This window comes from Plecotus auritus (assembly GCF_963455305.1).
Source record: "Plecotus auritus genome assembly, chromosome: 1".
Taxonomy (NCBI): Eukaryota; Metazoa; Chordata; class Mammalia; order Chiroptera; family Vespertilionidae; genus Plecotus; species Plecotus auritus.
The window spans coordinates 222,978,434-222,996,538 of NC_137770.1; the positions used below are offsets into that span (position 1 = coordinate 222,978,434).

The following is an 18,105-nucleotide window of genomic DNA, read 5'->3' on the forward strand; positions in this document are numbered from 1 at the left end:
TAGATGTGTTGAGCACGAAAGAGGAAGGACAACATTCATTCACGCAAAAAAACATAAATTGAGCTTTTATGTGCCAGTCATGTGCTAATCTTGGGGGAATAACCAAACAATACTCACAAAAGCTTCATTCATCAATTTACTCAACAAATATACATGAGTGGCCAGATTATTATGATCTCTGAACGCATAATAATCTGGCCACTCAGTGTGTGTGTGTGTGTGTGTGTGTGTGTGTGTGTGTGTGTGTGTGTGTAGATATATATATATATAAAATAAAAGAGTAATATGCAAATTGACCATCACTCCAACACATAAGATGGCTACCCCTAAGTGGTCAAAGATGGCCGCCACAAGATGGCCAGCAAGGCCGAAACCGGTTTGGCTCAGTGGACAGAGCGTCGGCCTGCGGACTGAATGGTCCCAGGTTCGATTCCGGTCAAGGGCACGTACCTTGGTTGCGGGCACATCCCCAGTAGGAGGTGTGCAGGAGGCAGCTGATCGATGTTTCTCTCTCATCGATGTTTCTAACTCTCTATCCCTCTCTCTTCCTCTCTGTAAAAAATCAATAAAATATATTTAAAAAAAAAAAAAAAAAAAAAGATGGCCAGCAAGGAAGGGCAGTTGGGAGGGACCAGGCCTGCAAGGGAGGGCAGTTGTCGGCGATCAGGCCAGCAGGGGAGGGCAGTTAGGGGTGACCAGGCCGGCAGAGGAGGGAAGTTGGGGGCAACTGGGCCTGCAGGGAAGGGCAGGTGGGGGGGCCCCGGGCCTGCAGGGGAGAGCAGTTGTGAGGGACCAGGCCTGCAGGGGAGGACAGTTAGGGGTGACCAGGCCTACAGGGGAGGGCAGTTAGGGGCAAACAGGCTGGCAGGGGAGCAGTTAGGCATCAATCAGGCTGGCAGGGGAGTGGTTAGGGGGTGATCAGGCTCGCAGGCAGAAGCGGTTAGGGACAATCAGGAAGGCAAGCAGTTGGGAGCCAGCAGTCCTAGATTGTGAGAGGGATGTCTGACGGGCAGTCAGACATCCCTCGAGAGGTCCCAGATTGGAGAGGGTGCAGGCTGGACTGAGGGACCCACCCCCTCTCCCCATGCACGAATTTCGTGCACCGGGCCTCTAGTGTGAGTAGATAGATATATAGATATATAGATATATAGATATATATATAGATATATTAGAGTCCCAGTGCATGAATTCGTGCATGGGTGGAATCCAGCCAGCTTGGCCAGGGAGAGGGGACATGGGCAGTTGGCCAGCCTGCCTGCTAGTCAAACTCCTAGTCGAGGGGACAATTTGCATATTAGCCTTTTATTATATAGGATATACACTGAGTGGCCAGATTATTATGTGTTCAGAGATCATAATAACCTGGCCACTCAGTGTATATTTACTATATGCCAACCATAGTGCTATACCTTAGTAATTCAACAACAGTCCCACCCTCAAGAAAATGTAGATGGCCTAGGGCCAAAGTCAGCCCACCAGCCAATATTTATTTGTACAGTCTACGATATTTAAAAGTTTTAGAGCCCTAGCTGGTTTGGCTCAATGGATAGAGCATCGGCCTGCTGACCAAAGGGTCCCGGGTTCGATTCCAGTCAAGGGCACGTACCTTGGTTACAGGCTCCTCCCCAGCCTGGGCCCTAGTTGGGGTACTTGCAGGAGGCAACCAATCGATGTGTTTCTCTCACAACGGTATTTCTCTCTGTTTTTCCCTCTTTCTTCCACTCTCTCTAAAAATCAATGGAAAAATATTCTCGGGTGAGGGTTAAAAAAATAAGTTTGCCCTAGCCAGTGTGACTCAATGAATAGAGCATTGGCCTGTGGACTGAAGGGTCTGGGGTTTGATTCCCGGTCAGGGCACATGCCCGGGTTGTGGGCTCGATCCCCAATGTGGGGCGTGCAGGAATCAGCCGATCAATGATTCTCTCTCACCATTGATGTTTCTATCTCTCTCCCTTCCTCTCTGAAATCAATAAAAACATATAAGAAGAAAAAAAGTTTAGAAAGATAAGGGAAAAAAGAATATGCAATAGAGACTGTATATGGCCTGCAAAACCTAAAATGTTTATTTGGAGTTTTATAAAAAAAAGTTACCCAACCCATGGCATACTGATAAAAAGTGTGTTTAATGATGTAAGAGGGGTAAGCCAGGGTGCCATGAAAGCAGAAAGATTACCAACTCAGCCTTTTAGTAACTTAATGAATGCTAACTTCCTGAAAAAAGTACATCAAAGCTGGGCAAAAAGGAATCTGGCAAATTTGGAGAACTGAAAATAGGAGTTTACAGAACTCTGAATTTTTCGGAACAGCAAAAGTTCAAAAGAAATTTGGGGAATAACAAAGGACAACCAAATTTTGATTCTGCCAAATAAGAGCAGTAAGAAAAAATATCTAGCCTGCAGACCGAAGGGTCCCGGGTTCAATTCTGGTCAAGGGCACGTACCTCCGTTGCAGGCTCCCGACCCTGCCTGGGGGCATGAGGGTGGCAACCTACAGATGTGTCTCTCTCACATGGGTATTTCTCTCAGTCTCTCCCTCTCCCTTCCACTCTAAAAAAAAAAAAAAATCAATGGAAAAAATATCCAAGTGAGGATTAAAAATGCACACACATATACATATATATATTCACACACATTTATACCACTACTTTTTCATAAAAAACATCAAAAAACAAAAACAAACAGCCCTAGCTGGTTTGGCTCAGTGAATAGAGCATCAACCAGTGGAATGAAGGGTCCTGGGTTCGATTCCAGTCAAGGGCATGTACCACATTAGCAGGCTTGATCCCTGGTTGGGATGTGTGCGGGAGGCAACAAATAGATGTGTCTCTCTCACATTAATGTTTCTCTCTCTCTCTGTCCCTCCCACTCTCTTCCACTCTCTCTAAAATTCAATGGAAAAATATCCTCAGGTGAGGATTAACAACAACAAAAATACAATCTTTGAATTTAAAACTGAATCTCACACCCTAGCTGGTCTGGCTCAGTGGATAGAGCATCGGCTTGCGGACTGAAGGGTTTGATTTCAGTCAAGGGTACATGCCTGGGTGGCAGGCTCGATCCCACTAGGGGGCATTCAGGAGGCAGCCAATCAATGATTCTCTCTCATCATTGATGTTTCTATCTCTCTCACCCTCTTCCTTCCTCTCTGAAATCAATAAAAATATATTTAATAAAAATTGAATCTCAGAAATTGAAAATTGAAAAAATTTAGCTTTATGAAAAAAACTATTACTGTTTTCCTCATTTTGCTGAAGATGAGAGAAACCTTAGTTAAAGACAATACATAGACTGCTTTAAGATTCACTTATGTAACTGACATCCCCAATAATTTCAAACCCACTATTATAAACTTATGACAATATAAGGTACAAACCAAAGCAACATATGGCTTCATTTCCCATGCCTGTAAGTTTGTATTATCTATTATTATAGGAGATACCTTCTTTTCAAATGCTTCTTTTGCTGAAAAACACAAATAAACAGAAAATCATTTTTAATAACAATATTAAGTATGAACTTGGTATTTTAAAAATCTGATCTTGCTTTCATAATTTGAACGTCACAGATATGTGCTAATTTTACTCTTAACTCTACTTCTAAATAGCACTTTTGAATGTACAAAAAATTAAAATACAAGAAAACATTGAATAATAAACACTAAAGTTATAATCAGAGAAAATTACTAAATAAAAACTATATGATCTAAGTTTTACATGTGTGTCACATGTATTAGCAGCATAATTAAAAAGCTATCATTAAAAATACACTAAAAGCAACAAGGTATCCTGGATAAGATTCTCAAACAAAAAGACTTTTGTACCAATAAAGTATGGATTTTATTTAATAGTAATGTACCTGTGATATTGATATTATGATATAATAGATATTTGGTCTTCATCCTGTTTCTGGCACAGACCTCCCAAAACTGTTGGAATTTCCTAAGCGATGAAAGCTTAAAGATGTTTCTTACGTTATATTAATACAGTGACTTTTGAAAAGCACCTAAGGATGGGGGCTGGTTTTCAGTGGAGCTAATTGGTGTTTAGAAGGTTGGAACTTACAGCCTTGGGGTTGGAGAGAGAAGATGAAGATTGAGTTCAACCACCTGTGGCTAATGATTTAATCAATCATGCCTATGTAATGGAGCCTCCATAAAAATCCAAAAGGGCTGTTCGTAGAACTTCCACGTTGGTGAGCACCTAATGGTACTGGGAGAGTGGTGAGCCTGGACTCCACTGCATAGACACTCCATGCCTTTTCCCCATACCTTGCCCAGTGGATCTCTTCACCTGGCTATTCCTGAGTTATATCCTTTTTTAATAAATTGATATAGAACCAAGATGGCGGCATAGGTAAACACCTAAACTGCTGCCTCGCACAACAATTTCAAAACTACAACTAAAAGACAGAACGGACACCATCCAGAACCACAGGAAAGCAGGCTGAGTGAAAATTCTACAACTAGAAGGAAGGAGAAAAGCTCACAGAGAATTGGAGGTACGGCAAAGGGGCTTTGTGCGCGCAGAGAGGAAGGGCGGCTGAGAGCTTGGCTGACTTCCTCTGGCGGAAGGGGGAAGGAAGCCTCGGACCGCGAGCTGGGAAAGGCAGAAGTCTGAAGGCGCACACGGGCCAGTGCGCACAAAGGCTGCGGAGGTAGCCATAGGCTTTCCCTAGTGAAAGGGAGTCAGAGGATCCTGACTGAGCCCCAGTTCTGACTGCAGTGAACCCCGGTTCCAGGCGAGCCCCTGGGGACCCACGCTCTTGTAGGGGGAGTCTGGACTCTCGGGCGGAGACTCAGGAGCCGGGGAAGGCGGAGGACTGAAAGTGCGCACACGCGCCGTGCCGGTGCGCACAAAGGCTGCGGGGGTCGCCACAGGCTTTCCCTAGTGGAGGGGAGTCAGAGGATTCTGACTGCACCGAGCCCCAGTTCTGACTGCAGTGAACCCCAGTTCCAGGCGAGCCCCTGGGGACCCACGCTCTTGTGGGGGGAGTCTGGACTCTCAGGCGGAGACTCGAGCTGGGGAAGGCGGAGGACTGAAAGCGCACATGCGCGCAGGGGCGGGGCTGACAGGAAGCCAAGACTGAGACTCCACCCCATCCAAGCTGAGCACAGAGGCTATTGCAATTTGGCAAGTCTAATCCTATAAGGCTGTCTCCAGCACCAAACTTCTCCCAGCATAGACACAGCTGATCCTTACAGCCAACTGGCCCGGAGGTCAATTCTTCCCAGTGATACCAACAACAATAAAGACTTAATTACAACAAGGCTGTACACACAGTCCACAAAGGGGTGCACCAAGAGTGTCCACCTCAGGTTAACTGGGGAAGCAGACCCACTGGGCCATATTGGAAACCTAGCACAAATATCTACCTTACCAACTCAGGGATTCAGTGAAAATGCGGGGTCAAAGAATCAGATCACAAACGAAAGAAATGGAGGAAAACAAACGACTGGATATAGAATTCAAAACCACCGTTATAAGACTTTTTAAGAATATCCTAGAAAAGGCCGATAAATATAACGAGACCCTCGAAGATATGAAAAAGGACCAACTAGAAATTAAACATACACTGACTGAAATAAAAAATATTATACAGAGACCCAGAAACAGAATAGAGGAACACAAGAATCAAGTCAAAGAATTGAAATACAAAGAAGCAAAAAACACTCAACCGAAAAAGCAAAAAGCAAAAAAAAAAATCCAAAAAGTTGAAGATAATGTAAGAAGACTCTGGGACAACTTCAAGCGTACCAACATCAGAATTATGGGGGTGCCAGAAGAAGAGAGAGAGCAAGATACTGAAAACCTATTTGAAGAAATAATGACCGAAAACTTCCCCCACCTGGTGAAAGAAATAGACTTACAAGTCCAGGAAGCCCACAGAACCCCAAACAAAAGGAATCCAAAGAGGACCACACCAAGACACATCATAATTAAAATGCCAAGAGCAAAAGACAAAGAGAGAATATTAAAAGCAGCAAGAGAAAAACAGTTAATTACCTACAAGGGAGCACCCATACGACTGTCAGCTGACTTCTCAACAGAAACTATGCAGGCCAGACGGGAGTGGCAAGAAATTTTCAATGTGATGAATAGCAAGAACCTACAACCAAGATTACTCTACCCAGCAAAGCTATCATTCAGAATTGAAGGGCAGATAAAGAGCTTCACAGATAAGAAAAAGCTGAAGGAGTTCATCACCACCAAACCAGTACTATATGAAATGCTGAAAGGTATTCTTAAAGAAGAGGAAGAAGAAAAAAGTAAAGAGAAAAAATCATGAACAACAAATACATATCTATCAACAAGCCAACCTAAAAATCAAGTGAATTAAAAACCTGAGGAGCAGAATAATCTGGTGAATATAATAGAATCAGGGGCATAGAAAGGGAGTGGGCTGATAATTCTCAGGGGGAAAGGGGTATGGGGGGGTTCATGAAGAGAATGGACAAAAATCATACACCTATGGATGAGGACAGTGGGGGGGAGGTAAGGGCAGAAGGTGGGGTGGGAAAGGGGTGGAGGGGAGCTATGGGGGGAAAAAGGAGAAATAATTGTAATAATCTGAATAAAGATTTATTTAAAAAAAAAATAAATAAAAGAGAAAAAAATAAAATAAAATAAAAATAAAAATAAAAATAAAAAATAAAAAATAAAAAAAATAAAATAAAAAAAATAAATTGATATACCTGTGAGCAAACAGGTTTTCCTGAGTTCTGTGAGACACTCTCGCAAATTAATCAAACCTAAGGAGGGGATCATTGGAACTTCCAATTTGTAGCCCATGAGTCAGAAGCACAGGTAACAACCCAAGCTTTCAACTGGCATTTAAAGTGAAGGGCAGTCTTATAAGACTGAGCCTTTTACGTATGGAATGTGAGTCTATCTCTGGGTAAATAGTAACAGAATTGAGATGAATTCTTGGACACCCTGATGAATCCAACAATTGCTTATTGGTGTAGGAAAGCCTACACACATACACATACACACACACACACACAAACATACGCACGCACACGCACACGTTGCAAGTGAGTTCAGGAGCCCTTTTCAGTACCACTGTTAATTTCTTAGTCTTGAGAAAGGTACCATGGTTATAGAAGATGTTAACATTAGGAGAAAATGGGTGAATGGTATGCATATAGGAACTATATACTGCCTTTGCAATCTTTCCATAAATCTAAAATTATTCCAAAGTTTTAAAACAAAAAATATAAACAAACACAATCTAAGATGTAAAGCTTTGAAATAAAGTAAACATTATCATACACTGTTGTGTAAGTGATTTTCTTATAAAACTACTTTTTTTCCCAAAAAAGTACACGACTCAGGAAATTAATAATGAACCATAATAAATAAGCCTTATAAGGAAATTATTTGCAAAGTTTTAAAAGTTCTGTATACTTTCTTACAACTCAATAATGAAAAGACAAATAATCCAATTTAAAAATGCAAAAGACTTGAACAGACAGCTCTTCAAAGCAGATAAACAAATGGCCAATAAGCACATCATCAGCCACTGGGGAAATGCAAATCAAAACCACAATGACATACCACTTCACAGCCACCAGGATAGCTATAATCAAAAAGACAGATAATAATGTGTTGGTGATGATGTGGGAATCTGGAACCTCACAAACTACTACAGTGGGAATGTAAAATTGTGCAGTTGCTTTGGAAAACAGCTTGGCAGTTCCTAAAAATGTTAGACATACACATGTAAGTTTACAGCAACATTATTCATAATAGCCAAAAGGTGGAAACAACCCAAATGTTCAACAACTGATGAATAAATAAATAAACTGTACCATATCTATACAATGGAATATTATTCAGCCATAAGAAGAAATGAACCCTGAAAACATTATACTGGACCTCATAGTGTTCTCAGTGGTTAGAACATCAGCCTGCACACTGAAGGGTTGTGGGTTCCATTCCCAGACAAGGATACCTACCTGGATGGTAGATTGGATCCCCAGTCCGGTTGGGACTTGTGCAGGAGGCAAACAATCAATGTGTCTCTCTCACATGAATATTGCTCTCTCTCACTCTCTCTCTTCCTCTCCCTCTCTCTTATCTCCCCTCCCTTCTACTCTCTCTAAAATGGAAAAAAATATCCTCCAGTTAGGATTAACAACAACAACAAATTGTGCTAAATGAAAGAAGCCAGACACAAAAGACCACATGTCATATGATTCCATTTATATGAAATGTCCTGAATAAGCAAACCTATAGAAATAGAGAGTAGGCTGATGGTTGCCTAGGCTGTGAGAGGTTGGAAAGAAATGAGCAGTGGCTGCCAATGGGTACAGGATCTTCTTTAAGTGATAAAAATGTTCTAAAATTGATTGTGGTGAGGGCTGTATAACTCTGACTACACTAAAAACCATGTGAATTATATCTCAATAAAGTTGTTTAAAAAAGAGTTCTGCCTATTAATTTAAGCATTTTTCATTCTCATCTAACCTTTACAACAATCCTGGGTATTTACCAGTGAAGACACAGGTGGGACTTAGCATAAGTAACTTCCACAATATCGCCCAACTAGTAACTGCCAAATCCAAGACTGCTCTTCACCACATCATACTGTTTCCTTTACTTCTAGTTATGTTGGCATTTTCATATTCCTAAATTCTCACTTTAATAAAGGGTGGAGCAAAAGGAGGTTTACGGTTGTTTGTATGGAAAATAATATAATATTAATAATAATACAAAAATAAACTGTGTTCTGTGTACTCACAACTGTAAACCTATTTTTGCCCACCCCTATATTTAGTTCAAGAAGTACAGAAAAATTTAACAACATCTGAAGATAATAAACTCAAGTATCTCCTTCATAGTGCATTTATCATAAAAGAAAATCTAAGTAAAATATTGTCTATGTCTTTTTTTTTTATCCTCGCTCAAGGATATATTTATTGATTTTAGAGAGAAAGGAAGGGAGAAAGAGAAACATCAATGTGAGAGAGAAACATCTATCCGTTGCCTCCCATACGCACCCCAACCAGGGATGGAACACACAACCTAGGTGTGTGCCCCAATCAGGAATCGAACCCACAACTTTTCTGGTGTATTGGACAATGCTCCAATCAACCAAGTCACCCGACAGGGCTGTTTGTATTATTTAATATGAATTTCCTATATGAAATTTAAACTATCATGTAACTAACCATTTCATGATAAACAGTCTTCACTGAATAGATAGTTGCACTGCACTAAGAAAGAAATGAAAGTTTTACCTGTAATCTCCCTGCAGTTTCAGTTTGAGGATAGCCATTTTTACTCTTACACTATCCTCCATAAAAATTAAACCAATCTAGGAAAGACTGGTGGTTAACAATGCAAATTCCATTTTAGGAAACAGGAACCAGAGCATAGCAGACAACTGTAACCATCTTGAGCTATTCTGAGATCCAAGTAGAAAATCTGACTTACTTCTGACAAGATTCCCATTGAATAAATGAAACAAACATACCATGCAATGTTCTATGCATTTTACAAAAATTAACTCATTTAATCTTCATAACAGTTATGAGATAAGAGTACCTCTTATGGAACACAAAAATAGTGACAGTTATAACTAGACATATTTGTTATATATCTAGTTATAAATTAAAGTTAAACAACTTTTTAAAGTTGGATGTCTCTCAAATATAAATACTAAGAGAATTTTTTCTACTCTTAATATTATCTGGATTCTGATGTCTATTCTTACCACGATTCTGGTTCCATTCATGTGCTTCTCCTAAGTACTTTACATCAAACTGGTACTGTCCATTTATGTAAAAATAATCATCAGTACTAAGAATGACTCCACTCGGATTATCTTCTTGCAAAGTCCTGAAAATGATAAATGGATTTTCATTAATTTTTCTTCTAAATTATCTCTATAAATTTAGTGTGCCAAAAACATCCAAAAATATAACATTAATAGATAACTAATTTAATCTGTTAAATTGTACAAAGCTAAAATAATTTGGGAGGGGTTTCTGACATCTCTATTCCCAGATTTTGGAATTTATCTTCTACATAATTGAAATACATGCAAAAACTAAACAAATAAAATCCACTGAAAATATCACTATTCTCTCCTCTAAAATATGTGTAAGTACAGTATATGTAAAGCCAAAATGTCGTTTGAATTTAATTTTAATTAGCATCTACTAAGTGCTAAGCATACAACAGTGAACAAAAAAGATAAAAACTCTTGCATTCATGGAACTTACATGCTAATGAATGCTCACTTGATCTCACCACCTTCTGAAACTCTACATTTATCCTCTTTTATCTTTTAAATCTTCCCTTCTCTAATAATTCTTTCCCTTTAAACATGCATAAATTTCAGCTATCTTTAAAAATTTTCACCACACTTTAAGGACCCCATTCACCTATTACCCAACTTCTTTTCTTTCCTTAACTGTTTCATCATCAATGCGTCCTTAACCCTTTTGTCCTCTACCTTCACAGTGAAACAAAATTGTTTTTAAGATAGCCATTCATGAGCTTCTTTCCAATAAATCCAAAAGCCTTTTTTATCCCTTATTTCCTTGGGCTTACACACTAATTTAATACTGTATACCATTCTCTCTGAGAAAACTCAGCTTCTATGTCTCTGCACTTTCCTGTTATTACTCTCTACTCTTTCAAAAAAATATTAGGCCCTGGCCACATAGCTCAGTTGGTTAGGGCATCATCCCAATATACCAAGGTTGCAGTTCGATCCCCAGTTTAGGGAACATACAAGAATCAACCAAGGAACGCATAAATAAATGGAACAACAAATCAACATTTCTCTTTCTCTCTCCCTCTCTAAAAATCAATAAATAAAAACTTTTTTAAAAGGCAAAAGAATATTAGTAAGTTCCTACTTTGTGAAAAGTGCTTCTTTCTCCATTTCCTAACTGCAGCTGCCTCTAGCTCCAAGGCCCCTGAAATCTAACTTGTGTCATAGTTCTATTACCATTTTTTAAAAATATTCACAAAAGGATATGTTTTTATTGATTTCGGAGAGAGGAAAGAGAAAGTGAGAAAAACAGATGTGAGCGAGAAACACTGATAGGGTGCCTCCTGCACGGCGCCCTGACAAGGAATCAAACCCATAACCTGGGTATGTGCCCTGAGCAGGAATCGAACCTTTTTGGTGTATGGGGATGACACTCCAACTGAGCCACCCGGCCAAGGTAGTTCTATTACCTTTTAAGTTACCATCTTTCATTCCAATCTCTTTCATAAAATGTAATATCAAAATTAATTTCAATATCCTTAATATTAGCTTAAAATGTTTTATTGTTGTCATTAAATCAGTGACTCATCCTATGCTCTCTTCCTTCAAATCACACATTTCTAAAAGCATTATTCAGCAAAATGCTACAATTCCAAATTTCCAATTACCAGTAGAATTCTTGCATTTAATACTTCCTTGAATTCAAATCAATTATGGCTCTTTAACTCTCTAATCCAAGATGAACTCATCCTTCTCCCTCTCAAATTAGTTTCTTTCACATAAAGTTATTTCTGTTGATTTCACAAACTCACAATCTTGGAATCACTTTTTTTTTTCTATTCTGGTGAAAACAGTGGAATCAGCTACAAAGTCAGAAAAAAATCAGTAGAAAAGAAACATTGTAGGGGTTACAAAACATCTCTATTAAGCAAAAGCACATATTCATACTCAATTACAAATCTTCAGGTTCATGCACTAGAGTTCTTAAAATTCAATTAAACCTCATACCTTGCCAAAAAAGATTTTCCTGATCCCGGAAGCCCTCTGAGAAGAACAAGAACTAGTCCAACATAAGATGTCTTCTTTCTTACAACCTGAGAAACTGGAGTTTCTTGCACTTGATAAGCACTTGTTCCCTCTTTATTTCTCCATATCTTTGTTGGAGAAGGGTGAGAAATAATTGGGGATGGAAACGTATAGTTGACAGGTCTCCAGTGTGCAGCTGTGGTAACAACAGGAGCTACAAAGCCATGGTTTGCTTGAAAGAGGTCAAAAGCAGGAATCATTGGATTCCACATTGGTGGAGGTGGAGGGGGCAGCAACAGAGGAATAGGGGCAAGCACTGGACAGTAATTTACATCCTTCCCCTTTGGTGGCAATTCATTATGCTTGTGTGGCTTGAAATTGAATTCTTCAGAAGGTACAAACACATCAGAGATAGAAGTAGATTTCTGATTCCCACCGGTACCCAGTAAACCAAGCCCTGGATTTTGCATAGTAGAGTTTAAAGGAGCCTGAGGTTCATTGGCATCCAAATCTACAGGGGCTTGAGAGAACTGAGTCTCAACACACTCAGATTCTAAAAGATCATTCTCTCTTTGATTGCTACTGCTACAACCCACCGCAGTGTCATCTGCAACATTTAAAGAACTACTGAGAAGAGAATCTTCCAATGTGTCATGCTTTATAAAACTTCCGGGCTCATTTGAAACTGACTGTGAAGTTAAGGTGTTTGAACTTAAAGTAGAGGCAGAAGTCTCTAAATTTTCATTGTTCAAATCCATATTTTGTATAGAAAGAATGGGAGTCATACTACTTGAATCTGAATTTATGAATGCACTTTGGTCACTAAAACTATTAACATCTTGCAAAGGCAAAAATGAGCATACTTGGTCATCAGGAGAAGAGTTCAATTTCTCAAAAGCATTCTGTATCAAGGAATCCAAGTCTTCAGTTAACTGCATGTCGAAGAATGAATCCATTTTTGAATCTTCACTTTCTTCTTCCGGCGGACACTTTTCCATTATTTCATTTACTCCTGCACTTACTTGGTTCTCAGAAGCAATGATGCTTTTTGAAGACGATTCTTCTATCTTGGATTCAGTGGCAGATAATTCTAATAGACAATCCATGGCATTATCAACTGCACAACAATAAGAACAATAACAGCAATAAAATATATACATACATGTACTGAAAATATTAAAATATAATGATTAAAACTTACATATTATACTGGATTTTGCACTGAATGCAATATAAAGAAAGATGGAGATATGCAATGTTGTTACTTACAAACAGTAACAATTAGGCTAATAAACTGCCATCAAGTAGATATTCTCTGATGAATTTACTGAGTAAATGTAAAAAGATCTATAATTGTATGTACTAGGGTTATTTCTAAAAATCCTAAAATCAGTTGATCTATTCAAAAATACTTACCTACTGCATGGCCTTTTAAATAGTAAGTATTTAAGGTACTCTTCTAGTAAATCTAATTTGAATATGTGATCCATGCCATGAATTTCACTTAATAAAAAAATATGTAGCCCTGACTGGTTTGGCTCAGTGGATAGAGCGTCGGCCTGCGGACTGAGAGGTCCCGGGTTCGATTCCGGTCAAGGGCATGTACCTTGGTTGCAGGCACATCCCCAGTAGGGGGTGTGCAGGAGGCAGCTGGTCGATGTTTCTCTCTCATCGATGTTTCTAGCTATCTATCCCTCTCCCTTCCTCTCTGTAAAAAATCAATAAAATATATTAAAAATATATATATATGTAAGAGCAGGCACTACCTACATATCAGGCATACTTTGTACAAAGATGAGCAAGACATTGTTTTACTACACTTAAAGGAACTTTGCAAATTAAGAAAAACAAATTGCCAGTTATAAAGACAGTCACTGGGATATAAAGTACAGCATAGGGAATACAATCAATAATACTATAATAATTATGTATGATGCCAGATGGGTACCAGACTTATGGGGGTGATCACTTTGTAACATATGTAAATGTCTAATCGCTATGTTGTACACCTGAAACTAATATAATATTGTATGTCTACTGGAATTGAAAAATAATTTAACAGAAAATTTAAGGATTTTTTACAGTCTAATGGAGGCAATTAAAGATAATTATATTAGAAGACAATTACATTACAGATTAAATAATGCACACTTTGAATAATATATAAATGTCATAGCAGCCTTATAGGAGGATAAGAAAAGACATCACATAAGGTGATATGTGAACTAGGACTTGAAGAATAGAAAGAAACTTGTCAGATACAAAAGGGAAAGGCAAAGCCAGTCCTGAAAACAGAAAGCATGTTTAAGATATTAGGAGAAGTTGGTGGGCACACAATAGCAGTGGATAAGAGGAGATAAAACTGGAAAGGGAACTCAGGTGTCCTATATGTCATGGTAAGAAATATCAATTTTATTTCTAAGAGAACTGGAAAGAAATGACCTATATCATAGCATTTGGGCTGGAAGTTTTATATGTATCACCTCACTGAATCCTCAAATAAAGCTATGAGGTATAGTATTCTTAGCAAATAGATAAAGAAAATGAAGTTCAAAAAGTACATTAACTTGGCCCAAGTCACACAGATAACAAGTGACAGACTCATGACTGATCTGACTCCAATGGCGAGCTCTTTCTGTTATAACACAAACAGGGAGCCATTAGAATTAAGCATTTGAAATGTGAGATTTTTATCTTTTGTTCTTTTAAGGAAGATAAACATGGAAACAACACAGCACGGTAACAGCTCTCGTCTGGAGTCAGAACGCCACCATTTAAATCCCTACTTGCCGGCTATGACACTTTGAATATGTTGCTTAACTTCCCTAAGCCTGATTTTCTCATTTGCGACATGGGGATAATAAAAGTACCTACCTCATAGGGTTGCTGTGAGGATTAAATGAGATAATCCATGAAAAATTGCTGTGCACAAGGACTGGCACCTTGTAAGCACCCAATTAATGTTCCCTTAAGAAGAAAAACAAAGATGGATTGGAGGGGACAAGCCTGACAGAGACCAGTTAGGAGATCACAACAATACTACTACCAAAGCTAGAAGCCCTAAACAAAGAAAAAAGAAGTTTAAAAAAATGAAAGAAAATACAAGCGGTATTTCTATGAAAGAAAATATACGTGATAGAAAAACCACAAAGGAAAAGATGAACAAAAAAAAGTAATGTGTATAAAAGGAAAAGCAGTATTAAAATAAAAGGTCAAGATATAGATCACACAAATGAAAAGTCCTCACACAGATTGTTGAAAAAAATTAAAACAATGGTAAAAAAACACACACAACAAAAACACATAAACAATTCACACAAGAATTTATGAACAATTTATATACAAAATGTCCAGCATTCCTCTTTACTTAAAAAATAAATAAAAACAGAAAAAACACAAGTTGAGAAAAGTAGTTTTATTCCTATTAAAATAATACTACGCAATTCTGAAAAGTGGTGAAATCACTATAATTATACAGTGCTTGTGATATTACAAACTGGCACACCTCCTTGGTAGGCAATGTAACAGTGTTTCCAAGAGTTGAAAACTGTTCTTACCCATGATGTAAGAAATAAAACTCTGGGACTAAGAAAAAAAGCCAAAAGAAAGAAAAAGCAATTTGTACCACGATGGTCTCTGAAATATTTATTATTCATGAAAAACTTAGATATAATTAAGTAACTTAAAGCACAACAACTCAGTGGACTATTAGAAAGCTGATAAAATAAATTTAGATTCCAGCAACACTGAAAAAAATGCTTGTTAGTTTAAATTTAAAAAGCATAATATACAATTTCATCAATGCTACTATTTATACACAAAATATCAGTATTTATGAACAAAGTGTAGAAAAGATCCTAGAAAAGAGAAATATGTTTTTGTTAGGATTGAGGGTAATATATTTTTCTCTAATTCCTCATTGCTATGTTAGTTTATGCGCAACAAATAAATTTTAAAGACATCAAAATCAGGAAATAAATACTAAAGTCACACTTAAAAATTCTACACACCATCATTTCTGGGCATCATGTGGACTGCTAAAAACTGGTTTTCTGCATATATATCATAACAGGATAGATACACTCACATCACAGACCATGTAATGAATAAAAATGGAAGTTTATCACGCATTACCAAAACTTCCCAAATATAGAATAATTTTCTTCTACTAATCATGGTCAATTGCAATACTAAGAATCAACATGTAATTTATTCATCCAGTCAACTTTGAGACTTTCCCCTCTGAAGCAAACATACTTCTAAATAATTTATTACAAGTCATTAATAACTTACTATACTGAAGGTTTTACCAACACACACACACATACACACACACATCCCTTGATCCTGACCAAATAACTAATTTGGGGTGCATACTATTATTTTTCCTCATTAACAGGTAAGAAAACTGAGACCCACAGAGGTTTAGTGGCAGAGTTGGAAATACAACCCAGGTTTCTTGACTCCAAAGCCAATGTTTTGAAACTAGCTCAACCCTTATCAGCTCTCATTTTCACCATTATAGTTACCTTTTCCCTCAATAAATATTTACTGAGGTCCTACCATGAGTCATTTGCTTTTTTAAGGGTTGGGGATACAGCAGTAAACAAAACAGTTTTTAAAAAGCTGTCTTTATGGAGCTTACATTCTAGGACAGTGATTCTCAATTGGGATGATTCTGACACCTAGGGAACAATGACAATATATGGAGGCATTTTTATTTGTCACAACTGGGGATGGGGGAGGAGGTGTTACTGGCATCTAGTGGGTACAGGCCAGGGATGCTGCTGAATATCCTACAATGCAAAGAAAGCCACTCAAAGGAAAGAATTATCCAGTCCAAAATGTCAATAGTGCCAACCTGGTCTAGCAGGGAGGTAAAAAAGTAAATAAGCATGGACTATGATATCTATATATACATCTTACATCAAGAACTGTACATTTCTTGAAAGCAGAAACTATGCTTTATTCTTCACATCCCTCAGTATACCAAACTTAGAACCTTTCCCCCAGTAGATGCTCAATAAGTGATAAACAAAATAGAAATAAGGCAGTCATTTTTCTATATTACTACGGTCATTGCATAGTACATGAAGTCTTCTTATAAGATACAAAGGGTTCAAACTAAACTTTTTCTCACCTTTGAAATCACATTCAGAAAGCATCAAATACACTACATCAGGATCCAGATCAGAAAACATCTCTGAGATATTGACGAAGAGTTCTTCCTGATCAACTTTTGTTTCACACATGGAAGGAAGAGTAGTTGGTTCCTCATGACTAGCAACACTGGATACAACTTCCTTAAAGTTTGCAGTCTTCCGAAAAGGATTTCCCCCAAGATTTTTCCTTCTCCTTGGCATTCTGACTTCCAAAACTAAAATATTTCCCTTTATTATGTAAAATGTTTAATATTTAAGTCATACCTCAAAGAAAACAGGGTTAAATATCTTGCACAATCCAGCAGTAATAGGACCTAAAATAAAAAGCAAGTAGAAACACTCAGACTATATAGTTATATTTCCATTTCCAATATTGGAATAATATCTTATTTAACTCTAAGAAAGTACTATCATCTCTGGGAGCAAAGCCAAAAAGCAGTCAAACAATTTCTCCTTCTCCAAAATATTCAAGTTTTCCCAGGTTTGAACATGTTAAAAATTAGGATCTTAACAAATGTAACATTTTCAGAACAGTGACTACACTGTTTTAATATCATTATTTCTATTAAGAAAAACCATAAAACAATACTGAACACCCACATTTGGAGGTCTACTAGGATCACAAACTTAACATATCCAAAACTGAGCTACTGATCATCTCCTCCAAACCTGCTCTTCCCAGACTTTCCCATCTCAATACAACTCTATTCTTCCAACTACTCAAGTCAAAAATCCTGGAGTAGCTCTTGACTCCGCTCAGCCCACATCCAATCAGTAAGCCAATTTTGTCAGTACAACCCTTAAAATGTATCCAGAATATGAACATTCCTCACCATCTCCACTGCTACCACAGCCTCTTGCCTAGATTACTGTAACAGTCTCATCAATCTTCCTGCTTCCACCCTTGCCCCTTCAGTCTACTTAGCACAGCAATCAAGAGTGACTTGATTAAACTGTAGGGTAGGATCATGCCTCTCTTCTGCTGAACTATCCACTAGCTTCCTACCTCAGTCAGGGTAAAAGCCAGAGCCCTTAAAAGGGCCTGTATCCCAGGCACTTGTTACTTCAATGATGTCATCCCTAATCCTTTTCTCAGCACTGTCACTCCAGCCACACTTCCCCTCATTGCTCTTCTTCAAACACACTAACCATGCGCCCACCTGGGAGCCTCTTTACATCTTGATTCCTCTATC

At 38.2% G+C, this 18,105-nt stretch overlaps 1 protein-coding gene across 1 annotated transcript in view; it reads right to left on the reverse strand.

Moving 5' to 3' along the window:
* Positions 1–18,105, reverse strand: part of N4BP2 (NEDD4 binding protein 2) — a 90,803-nt gene that overhangs the window by 50,295 nt on the left and 22,403 nt on the right. The window contains exons 4-7 of the mRNA XM_080656473.1: positions 16,891–17,226; positions 11,733–12,867; positions 9,717–9,841; positions 3,373–3,461 (exon numbers count right to left, since the gene is read on the reverse strand). Of these exons, the coding sequence (XP_080512599.1) occupies positions 3,373–3,461; positions 9,717–9,841; positions 11,733–12,867; positions 16,891–17,113 (1,572 nt within the window). The 5' untranslated portion in view covers positions 17,114–17,226. The remainder of the gene's footprint in view (positions 1–3,372; positions 3,462–9,716; positions 9,842–11,732; positions 12,868–16,890; positions 17,227–18,105) is intronic.